Genomic DNA, 13,065 nt, shown 5'->3' on the forward strand with positions numbered 1-13,065 from the left:
GTGCACAAGCTAGCAAGCTACGGAGTTTGCCGACAATGTATTTCTTGTAAAGTGTATACAAAGGAGTACGGAAGCTGGATAAATAAGATGCCAAAAAGCAACCACTTTCATGTGGTATTGGACAGAAAGGAGGACTTTTTTTCTCCTCCATTCGAAAATGCGGACTTTATCAGCACCACTGTCTGATTCCTATCAATGCAAGTCATCACAATCAGGTAATACACCAACTTATATTCTTGTCTTCATGAAAGAAAGGAATCTATATGTGTTAAACATGCTTGTATCATCATTAAACACCTTTAACTTGTTAACAATATTAACTATATGTGTTAAACATTCTTGTATCATCATTAAACACCTTTAACTTGTTAACAATATTAACTATATGTGTTAAACATGCTTGTATTATCTTTAAACACCTTTAACTTGTTAACAATATTAATTATATGTGTTAAACATGCTTGTATTATCTTTAAACACCTTTAACTTGTTAACAATATTAACTACAAGTGTTAAACATGCTTGTATTATCATTAAACACCTTTAACTTGTTAACAATATTAACTATTTGTTAAACATGCTTGTATTATCTTTAAACACCTTTAACTTGTTAACAATATTAACTATATGTGTTAAACATTCTTGTATTATCATTAAACACCTTTAATTTTTTAACAATATTAACTATATGTGTTAAACATGCTTGTATTATCTTTAAACACCTTTAAGTTGTTAACAATATTAACTATATGTATTAAACATTCTTGTATTATCATTAAACACCTTTAATTTATTAACAATATTAACTATATGTGTTAAACATGCTTGCATTATCATTAAACACCTTTAACTTGTTAACAAAAACATATATTTCATAAATAAGTAAATATAAATTATATATATGAATGAGGTAGATCCCCACGACTTGATCAATTGAAAAGTAGCTTGCCTGCAGAAAAAGTGTGAGCACCCCTGGGCTAGAGTATACAAATGAGTTTTAAGATGGGACTTAAATGCTTCTACTGAGGTAGCATCTCTAACTGTTACCTGGAGGGCATTCCATAGTACTGGAGCCTGAATAGAAAACGCTCTATAGCCCGCAGACTTTTTTTGGGCTCTGGGAATCACTAATAAGCAGTAGTTCTTAGAACGCAGATTTCTTGCCGGGACATATGGTACAATACAATCGGCAAGATAGGATGGAGCTAGACCGTGTAGTATTTTATACGTAAGTAGTAAAACCTTAAAGTCGCATCTTAAGTGCACAGGAAGCCAGTGCAGGTGAGCCAGTATAGGTATATATATATATGTATATATGTATATAAAGGTATAAACATTATAGGCGTAATATGATCAAATTTTCTTGTTCTTGTCAAAAGTCTACACTGCAAAAAGTCAGTGTTCAAAAACAAGAAAATTTTTTACAAAAATTAGGGGTATTTTATTTGAACTAAGCAAAAAATATCTGCCAATAGAACAAGAAAATTTGGCTTGTCAAGACTTTCCAAAACAAGTAAAGTTAGCTAACCTCAGTGAACCCAAAAATACCTTAAAATAAGTATATTCTCACTAATAACAAGTGTACTACTATATGAGTACGTATTTTCTATTGTTTCATTGAAAATAAGCTAAGTCCATTTGGCTGTCATCTGTTTTAATTATGAGACACAATTGTGTCAAAGTCATGATTTTTTTTTCCATGCTTGAAATAAGAAATGATTACTTTAAAAAAGTAGTTTTATACTTGTGAGTGTTGACGACGCAGCTTTGCAACACTTGATATTCTAGTTTCAAGCATGTTTTACTCAATATAGGTCATCAAATCTCAGCAACAAGCTGTAATATCTTACTGAGATCATTTAGGACCAAAACCCTTAAAACAAGTAAAACACTCTAACATAAAATCTGCTTAGTGAGAAGAATTATCTTATCAGATAGAAAATAAGCAAATATCACCCTTATTTGAGATATTTAATCTTACTTAGATTTTAGTTTTTGCAGTGTAGCAGCCGCATTTTGTACCAACTGTGTAATCTTTTAATGCTAGACATAGGGAGACCCGAAAATAATACGTTCGCACCTGCAGTGAGCGAACTTGCCCAAAAGATGGCGCCATAGCACAATCAACGACACACCTTTTCACTGTCTTTGCTTGTTTTTTAGTGAAACTATTTGCATTACGGCCGCGAGCGAAGAAAAAAACACAAATTAGCCGCACCGTTTTATAAGGCGCAGGGTTCAAAGCGTAGGAAAAAAGTAAGCGGGTATTTATTTACGATAAATTCTTCAGTGGAGCATGTGATCTCATTTGTGTGTTGTTTGGCAGCCAACGACCCCATGGACGACTTCATCGGTCACGGCCGCCACAGAGGGGCGAGCAGAAGCCGGACGGGAGGCGGGGTCTTTGATTTCGGGGGCTTCCCGTTCCAGTCAGGTACGTACAGCCTCACTGAACACTCTTGCAGTCCATGCACAGCTGGACCCAACGTGCTTTTGCTTCCCTGCAGGGTTTAACTCATTTGGGGACATGGGCGGCGGATTCACGTCCTTCACCTCCACCTTTGGCGGCGGGGGCGGCGGCGGCTTGTCCAACTTCAAGTCTGTGTCCTCCTCCACCAAGATTGTCAACGGCAGAAGGATCACCACCAAGCGGTACATTCACACACACACACACACACACACACGCCTTCAGCACCTTGTGTAGTGGTTGTGTAACTCTTTATGCATGTGTGTGTGCGCACAGGACGGTGGAGAACGGTCAGGAGCGCGTGGAAGTGGAGGAGGACGGCCAGCTGAAGTCGCTCACAGTTAACGGTGAGGAGCAGCTCCTAAGTCTAAACAACTAGTTAAAAATGTTAAAACTACACTGGAACCTTTTTTAACTTCATATTTATTACTATTAACATTCCATGACGCTCTTCTTGTACTCGTGTTGTACTCGTCTTTAACGCCATACCAATGACTCTCATGCATGTTTGGACCAGTAGTAATAAACCATTCTTTTGCACTTTGTGTCTTTTCTTAACACTTTTTAAAACCTGTCATCACCGTGGAAACCACAGATGTGAAACCTGTTGTGTCCTTCCCTCTGCCTGACCACACCCCCACCGTGACCCTTTTCACTGGCTTGTATAGTAAAGCAACGCAGACTAATGTGGTCTTTGACATTTACGACAACACACATGTGCTTGCATTGTGTGCGTCCGTGTTTTGCATGTAGCATGTTTGCACACACACACACACACACACACACACACACACACACACACACACTTGTATTTGTTACCTTCTTGAGACCTCCGAAAAATTCCTACCCCTTTAGGACCACCCTTTCTAGATATATAATGACTTGTATTTACAACATTAATAATATATACATACTATGCAAATATAAAAAAGCTTGTGAGAAATGAGTTGGAATTTCACAAGAAAAAGGTCCCAGTTTCATAAGAAAAACTTAGAATTTTGGCCGTATCACAATAAAAATCGTAATTTTACTCCACGCAAGTCAACATTTTACAAGAAAAACTGAACATTTGTGCAATATTATGATAAAAGTTGGAATTTTACTCAATAAGAGTCGCAATGAAAAGAGTCGTAATTTTAAACGACAAAAGTCACAATTTTATAAGAAAACTTTTAAAATGTTGGCAATAATATAATATAAATCGGAATTTTACTTGGCAAAATGATGACAAAAGTCTTCATTTTACTGAAAAAAATGTTACTATTTTACAAGAACAACAAAAAAATTGGCAATTTTGTGATAAAAGTCAGAATTGTATATGACAAATGTCACCATTTTGCGTTAAAAAGTAATAATTGTACATAAAAAAGTTATAATTTTACGAGAAAATATTGAAATACAACCGAAAGAATATGAGAAATTGTTCCCAATTTTATAAGAAAAGTCGACACATTGTGAGAAAAAGACTGCTTTTAGTTTGAAAAATGTTTTATTTATTTTTTTGTTTGTTTTAATCTTCATTATTTAGTTATTACAGTATGTCTCTATTTACATATTTAATTTATTTTTTAAATTAGTTTTGGCCAAAGGGGGCGCATTTCACTTTCTTACACACACTTGTTATTTCATATGTTGACCAGAGGGGGAGCACTTTTAAAACCGACAGTCAATTTGAAAAATCCCTTTTTGGGACCACCCTCATTTTGATAGATTTCACCACCAGGGGTGCAAATGAGACATTCTGTATTAGATGCAATGGTTTTCCGTATTGGGACCATGATTTTGGTCCTAACCTGGTTCATCGGTTCTCATATGAAAGGTACTTTTCCTTGTTGATGTCTTAAGAAGGGTAGAAATACAAGAACACACACACACACACACACACACACTTGTATTTGTTACCTTCTTGAGACCTCCGAAAAATTCCTACCCCTTTAGGACCACCCTTTCTAGATATATAATGACTTGTATTTACAACATTAATAATATATACATACTATGCAAATATAAAAAAGCTTGTGAGAAATGAGTTGGAATTTCACAAGAAAAAGGTCCCAGTTTCATAAGAAAAACTTAGAATTTTGGCCGTATCACAATAAAAATCGTAATTTTACTCCACGCAAGTCAACATTTTACAAGAAAAACTGAACATTTGTGCAATATTATGATAAAAGTTGGAATTTTACTCAATAAGAGTCGCAATGAAAAGAGTCGTAATTTTAAACGACAAAAGTCACAATTTTATAAGAAAACTTAAAATGTTGGCAATAATATAATATAAATCGGAATTTTACTTGGCAAAATGATGACAAAAGTTTTCATTTTACTGAAAAAAATGTTACTATTTTACAAGAACAACAAAAAAATTGGCAATTTTGTGATAAAAGTCAGAATTGTATATGACAAATGTCACCATTTTGCGTTAAAAAGTAATAATTGTACATAAAAAAGTTATAATTTTACGAGAAAATATTGAAATACAACCGAAAGAATATGAGAAATTGTTCCCAATTTTATAAGAAAAGTCGACACATTGTGAGAAAAAGACTGCTTTTAGTTTGAAAAATGTTTTATTTATTTTTTTGTTTGTTTTAATCTTCATTATTTAGTTATTACAGTATGTCTCTATTTACATATTTAATTTATTTTTTTAATTAGTTTTGGCCAAAGGGGGCGCATTTCACTTTCTTACACACACTTGTTATTTCATATGTTGACCAGAGGGGGAGCACTTTTAAAACCGACAGTCAATTTGAAAAATCCCTTTTTGGGACCACCCTCATTTTGATAGATTTCACCACCAGGGGTGCAAATGAGACATGCTCTATTAGATGCAATGGTTTTCCCTATTGGGACCATGATTTCAGTCCTAACCTGGTTCACCGGTTCTCATATGATGTCTCAAGAAGGGTAGAAATACAAGAACACACACACACACACACACACACACACAGTGTATATAGATGTGTGGAATGTGCTGAAGGCGTGTATTGATACAAGACCACCGCTGCATATTTGGAGTGAGGAGAGTCAAAGTTAGTTCAGGTGTGTCACATTCCTGACAGCTATGTACACATGCATACATTTATACGGACCTATACATTTTGCAACCTATACAGTTGCTAGGCAACGCTGCAGCGCTGCGCCAATGTGTCGAAGCCCCGCCCCTCCCGATGGCGTCACTGACTGAGCAAAGTGTAGAGTTGAATAGATAATGACGTGACATCTAGTGGCTGTGATTTTCTGTTTTTTTAAAGGGATTGTGATTTGTCTTAAAAAGTTATTAATGGTCCTCTGGCGCCCTCTAATGTCCCAAAGTAAAATGATCAATTTTCAATCCAAGAATGTGGAAGAAATCAGTACAAAAATCAGTGAAAGTGAATGTTCTTCTAAACCTTTTTAAATTGGGATTAACGAGTTACCTCGGTTGGCCACCAGATGTCACTGTTGGACTAGAGAATAGATGCACAGCCTCATGACACGAATGTTGCCCTTGTGACGTAAAGCATGCTGCAAAAATAACCACATGCAAGAAGTGTTTTTACATCAAAAGTCATCCAAATCCCAAATAAAGTAAGTGTGTCCTAAATAACTATTTCTTCCTCCCCGTAAGCATGACATGTTGACATTGTTTCTTCACCATACATCAGCAGCATTTCATTCCATTCTTTACAATGTAGACTTTTTTTTAGGAGTTGGGGTAAGTGTTGTTTACAATCCATTCATCCTTTCATTTACCCACCAACAAGATCTACAATCATCCAGTCATCCTTCAAGATCTTCACCCGTTCATTTGTTATGATCCATCAACATTTTCAGCCTTTCATCCATTGTCCTTCGACAGGTTCTCCATCCTTTCATCCGTCTTCCATCCGTTAACAAGACATTTTTCTTTTTCCTTCAACATCATTTCATGCATTCATCAACATTTATTCTTCCATGCATCTGTTCCGCCATTCATCAAGAGCCACATCATCCATTCATCCTTTATCAACATATTCATCCATAATCCATGCCATAAGCCATTCATCATTTCATCCTTGTATACATGCATTTATCAACAAGGTCTTATATTCATCCACCATCCCATACGATATTCATCCTTTCAGCCATTAATTCATCTTTTTTATGCATTATCATCCATCCATCCATTTTCTACTGCTTGCCCCTTTGAAAGGTCCAAACATCCTACTACTTCTACGTTCTACTACATCCCCGGGAAGAGCTGGATGTAGTAGCAGCTGGGGAGAGGGAAGTCTGGGCTTCTCTGCTTAGGCTGCTGCCCCCGCAACCCAACTTCAGCTAAGCGGAAAGAGATGGATGGATGGAAGATCTTCATCATTTCATCCCTACACCATCAACAAGCTCTTCATGCTTTTCTCCAGCCATCCATCCAACTAACCGCTCAACATCTTTATCCTTTCATCCATCCTTTAACCTAATTCATTCTACCATCCATTCATCCTTTAAGATCTCCATCCATTCAGCCATTACCCATTAACATCTTCATCCTTTCATTATTTTGTCCTTCATGTTCTCCATTGTTTCATCCATCGTGTATCCATCAACAAAATCCTTTTTATCAACAAAATGTTTCATCCTTTCATGCATTCATCAACAAGATCTACATTCATCAACATATGTATTCTTCCATACAGCCTTTGTGCATTCTTCAAGCCCTTCATCCATCCAATCATCCAATCGTCCTTTATCAAAATATTGATCCATTATCCTTTCAGCCATTACTTCATCCTTCGTCCTTTTATGCATTATTTATCAACAAGGTCTAAATTCATTCATCCATCTATTCATCCTTTATCCAACAAGATCTTAGTTTATTTTATCCATTCACCTATCTGTCCATCAACATCATTTCAACGACAAGATCGACATTCATCCATCCTTTGAGATCTTCATCCGTTCATCCATTATCTTACATTAACATTTTCATCCATTCATCCACCTGTCCTTCATCAAGTGCTCCATCCGTTCATTCATCTTATATCTGTCAACAATATATTGATCCTTTTTTCATCCTTCAACACAACGATTTATCCATTCATGCTTTCATTAACAAGATCTACATTCATCCATCCATCAACATATTTTTTTCTTCCATATTTTTCTTCCATATTTCATCCATTCATCAAGAGCTACATCCATCCAATCATAAATTATCAAAGTATTGATCTATTCATCCACCATCCATGCCATAAGCCATTCATTCATTCATACTTCATCCTCTTATACATGCATTTATCAACAGGGTCGACGGTCATCCATCCATTCATCCATCATCCATCCCATAAGATTTTAATCATTTCAGCCAATTAATCCTTCATCCTTTTATACATGATTTATCAACAAATCATCCATCCATTTATCTTATAGCAGGATCTTCATCCATCATCCATCAATATGATATTCATCCTTTCATCTATTATCCATCAATATGATATTCATTCTTTCCTCTATCCATCATCTGTCCATTGACATTCATCCTTTCATCCACCCTTTAATGTATTAACAAGATCTGCATTCATCCAACCAACCATCCATCCTTCAAGATCTTCATCCGTTCATCCATTATGCATCAACATCTTCATCATTTCATCCATTTGTCTTATATCAAGTTCCCCATTCTTTCATCCAACTTCTACAGTATTTATAATTGTTATCATCCTTCAACAAAATGTTTCATCCTTTCATCCATTCATCAAAAAAATTCTACATTTATCCACCCATCCATTTATCATTAATCTATCAACCAGATCTTTGTCCTTTCATACAAGATCTTCATCCTTTCATCTATCAACCATATATTTGTAATTTCATACAAGATCTTCATCCTTTCATCTCAACCAGATCTGTGTCCTTTGATACAAGATATTCATCCTTTCAACTATCAACCAGATTGTTATCCTTTGAATATATTCATCCTTTCATCTATCAACCAGATCTTTGTCCTTTGATATAAGGTCATCATTTCATTTATCAACCAGATCTTTGTTCTTTCATACAAGATAATCATCCTTTCATCTATCTACCAGATCTTTGTCCTGATATTCATCCTTTCATCCATCAACCAGTTGCTTTCATACAAGATCTTCATCCTTTCATCTATCAACCCGATCTTTGTCCTTTCATACAAGATCTTCATCCTTTCATCTATCAACCGGATCATTGTCCTTTCATACAAGATCTTCATCCTTTCATCTCAACCAGATCTGTGTCCTTTGATACAAGATATTCATCCTTTCAACTATCAACCAGATTGTTGTCCTTTGAATATATTCATCCTTTCATCTATCAACCAGATCTTTGTCCTTTGATATAAGGTCATCATTTCATTTATCAACCAGATCTTTGTTCTTTCATACAAGATAATCATCCTTTCATCTATCTACCAGATCTTTGTTCTGATATTCATCCTTTCATCCATCAACCAGTTGTCCTTTCATACAAGATCTTCATCCTTTCATCTATCAACCCGATCTTTGTCCTTTCATACAAGATCTTCATCCTTTCATCTATCAACCGGATCATCGTCCTTTCATACAAGATCTTCATCCTTTCATCCATCAACCGGATCTTTGTCCTTTCATGCAAGAACTTCATCCTTTCATCCATCAACCTGTCTTTGTCTTTTCATACAAGATCTTTATCCTTTCATCCATCAACCGGATCTCCGGCCTTTCATACAAGATCTTCATCCTTTCATCCATCAACCGGATCTCCAACCTTACATACAAGATCTTCATCCTTTCATCTATCAACCCAATCTTTGTCCTTTCATACAAGATCTTCATCCTTTCATCCATCAACCGGCTCTCCGTCTTTTCATACAAGATCTTCATCCTTTCATCTTTCAACCGGATCTCCGGCCTTTCATACAAGATCTTCATCCTTTCATCCATCAACCGGATCTCCGGCCTTTCATACAAGATCTTCATCCTTTCATCCATCAACCGGATCTCCGGCCTTTCATCCAAGATCTTCATCCTTTCATCTATGAACCAGCTATTTTTCCTTTCATACAAGATATTCGTCTTTTCATCAATCAACCAGATCTTTATTCTTTCATACAAGATATTAATCCTGTCATTTATCAACCAGATCTCTGTCCTGTCATACAAGATCTTCTTCCTTTCATCCATCAACCAGATATCTGCCCTTTCATACAATATCTTCATTCTTTCATCTATCAACCAGATCTTTATCCTTTCATACAAGATATTCATCCTTTTATATACCAACCAGATCTCCGCCCTTTCATACAATATATTCATCCTTTCATCAATCAACCGGATGTCCGGCCTTTCATACAAGATATTTATCCTTTCATCCATCAACCAGATCTCCGGCCTTTCATACAAGATCTAAATCCTTTCATCCATCAACCAGATCTCCGGCCTTTCATACAAGATCTTCATCCTTTCATCCATCAACCAGATCTCCGTCCTTTCATACAAGATCTTCATCCTTTCATCTATCAACCAGCTATTTGTCCTTTCATACAAGATATTCATAATTTCATCTATCAACCAGATCTCCACTCTTTCATACAATATCTTCATTCTTTCATCTATCAACCAGATCTTTGTGCTTTCATACAAGATATTCATCCTGTCAACTATCAACCAGATCTCCGCCCTTTCATACAAGATCTTCATCCTTTCATCAAATACGTCCTTCACTTTTGTGTGTGGTTTCGCCACAGACGTCGGCGTTAACGATGAAGAGCAGCGTCGGCGCAGACACAACAGTCTACTTCCCAGTGTGGGCGGGCACCAGCGCTACCTCAGAAGCTCCGCCCACAACCCCCCTGATGAGGAGGAGGAGGAGGAAGAGCACGGACTCGTGAGAGGAGGTGAGGGTCAACATTTGTGTTTGGGTGAATCCTTTGATTAGTTGGTATTGACGTGTTGCATTTTGTTGGGCTTGGAGGTCACATGGACACCAAGAGGAGGAAGAGCTACTACAAGGAGGCGGAGTCTAAAAGGAGAAGAGCCCCACCTCGATTTTTCTACCCCACATTTGGCGGATTTTCCTCTTTTTTTTAGAAAGTTCAACTTTGTTGGTGTTGATAGCTTTATGGAGTCATGCTGAATGTTACAAAGACTCACAGTGGACATGTCCAATGATTGGTTGAGTGTTTTATTTAGACGCTGTAGTGCAGGGTCGGTGCGGCTCGTCCGCCAGACGTCATGAGTCCAATAAGGAGTCGCACCGCGGTCAAATTTATTTTAGCGTCTGATGCAATGTCATTGCAATCTTGAGGACAATGTGGCTACATCAGATCATTGATCATGAATTGTTCTTTCAATGATGCTCAGCACAGCATTTACTTATATGACACAAACCAAACAACCTCCCTTAGTCATGGTGTAAAAAAAAAAAAAAAAAAAAAATGCAACCAACACAGGAAGTCAACACACGGTCGCACATAACACAACCAGCTCATTGAACTTTGAGGATATTCTAGAAAATGTCCAAACACCATAAAAATGTCAAAATTACACAGATTTAAATCCATTACAGTGCAAGATGGGAAAATGAAAAAACACTCTCCACACTTATCCATGTTTGGTGCATTTTAGCTGCTTGATATTTCTGATTGATTACAAACCTTTAAGGAGGTTGTCACAGAAGTAAACAAAGTAGGAGTCAAACTTGTACATACTCTTAATATCCATATATATCCAATACATTGATATACCATGTACGTGTATATGTATATATAATATATTTACAGTACAGGCCAAAAGTTTGGACACACCTTCTCATTCAATGTGTTTTCTTTATTTTCATGAGTATTTACATTGTAGATTGTCACTGAAGGAATCACAACTATGAATGAACACATGTGGAGTTATGTACTTAACAAAAAAAGGTGAAATAACTGAAAACATGTTTTATATTCTATTTTCTTCATAATAGCCACCCTTTGCCTCGATTACTGCTTCGCACACTCTTAGCATTCTCTCAATGAGCTTCAAGGGGTAGTCACCTGAAAGGGTTTTCGCTTCACAGGTGTCATAGTTTTGATACCTTCAGTGACAATTTACAATGTAAATAGTCATGAAAATAAAGAAAATGGTGTGTCCAAACATTTGGCCTGTACTGTACATATATATATATATATATATATATATATATATATATATATATATATATATATATATATATATATATGTATATACTGTATATGTATGTATGTATATATATGCATATACTGTATATGTATGTATGTATATATGTATGTATACATATGTATGTATATATATGTATGTATACATATGTATGTTTATATATATGTGTGTACATATATATATATAATATGTGTACATATATATGTATGTGTACATATACATATATGTATGTATGTATGTATACATATGTATGTATATATATGTGTATATATATATGTATATATATGTATGTATGTATATATATGTATGTAAAGATGTATGTATATATATGTGTGTATATATATATATATATGTGTATATATGTATGTATATGTTTATATGTGTATGTTTATATATATATGTATATATGTATATGTATATGTATATGTGTATATATATATGTGTATGTATATATATATGTATATATATGTATGTATATGTACTGTATATATATATATATGTATATATATATATATATATATATATGTATGTATAGTTGAGGTTTCTGTGGTTTATCTGTTATACAGTACTCAATACCGGGGTAGAGTGGAATATATACGTTAGGTCAGGAAAAAACACAGAGGCTATTTCATCTCTACAAGCCTGTTTCGCAGGTTTTACTGCTCTTCAGGGGATTTTATTGAAGTGTCTGTGGTTGTTACATATATGTAGGGTACATTACATGGGGTGTGGCCTTTATTACACAGCAGTGCCTTTTTTCTGTGCCGGTTCTGTGTAACAATGGCCACACCCCATGTAATGTACCCTACATATATGTAACAACCACAGACACTTCAATAAAATCCCCTGAAGAGCAGTGAAACCTGCAAAACAGGCTTGTAGGGATGAAATAGCCTCTGCGTTTTTTACTGACCTAACGTGTACACACACACACACACACACACACACACACATATATATATATATATATATATATATATATATATATATATATATATATATATATATATATATATGCTCCCAGCCAAATACTTCTTTTAGCCCAATGCGGCCTCTAAGTCAAAACGTTTTAGTGGGACGAAAAAAAAATCAAAATTAATTGGAATAGCGAGTAGGAAAAACAGAATATCTGAAGATGTGGAGGACAAAAGATGACGAAAGCCATCCCCTCATGAACTAATGTTTTTTTTTTCATGAAATAATAAACAACGGCAATTATTGTTGTCTATAAACAACGATCATGCGTATTTCTAGTTAACACACTCATTCACTGCTCAGGTCCCAAATGTGCAAGCTGAGGGCGGGGGGGCTCAAGGGTTCTTGAGGAGATACAGTATGTACAAAGTGTGACAAAGCCAGCAAGTACGTCAAAGGTCAGAAGACCCGTGAGAACTGATAAAGTGCTGGGAGCAAGACTGTAAGGGACAAGATTCAGCCGTCAAGAAG

General features: G+C 35.7%; 1 protein-coding gene across 1 annotated transcript in view; it reads left to right on the forward strand.

The window, feature by feature from the left end:
* Window positions 1–11,586, forward strand: part of dnajb6b (DnaJ heat shock protein family (Hsp40) member B6b) — a 58,720-nt gene extending 47,134 nt beyond the window's left edge. Inside the window, exons 6-10 of the mRNA XM_061965804.2 lie at window positions 2,327–2,434; window positions 2,508–2,652; window positions 2,744–2,814; window positions 10,188–10,337; window positions 10,415–11,586. Of these exons, the coding sequence (XP_061821788.1) occupies window positions 2,327–2,434; window positions 2,508–2,652; window positions 2,744–2,814; window positions 10,188–10,337; window positions 10,415–10,530 (590 nt within the window). The 3' untranslated portion in view covers window positions 10,531–11,586. The remainder of the gene's footprint in view (window positions 1–2,326; window positions 2,435–2,507; window positions 2,653–2,743; window positions 2,815–10,187; window positions 10,338–10,414) is intronic.
* Window positions 11,587–13,065: the final 1,479 nt, after the last annotated feature.

This window comes from Nerophis lumbriciformis, linkage group LG07, assembly GCF_033978685.3.
Source record: "Nerophis lumbriciformis linkage group LG07, RoL_Nlum_v2.1, whole genome shotgun sequence".
Classification (NCBI taxonomy): Eukaryota; Metazoa; Chordata; class Actinopteri; order Syngnathiformes; family Syngnathidae; genus Nerophis; species Nerophis lumbriciformis.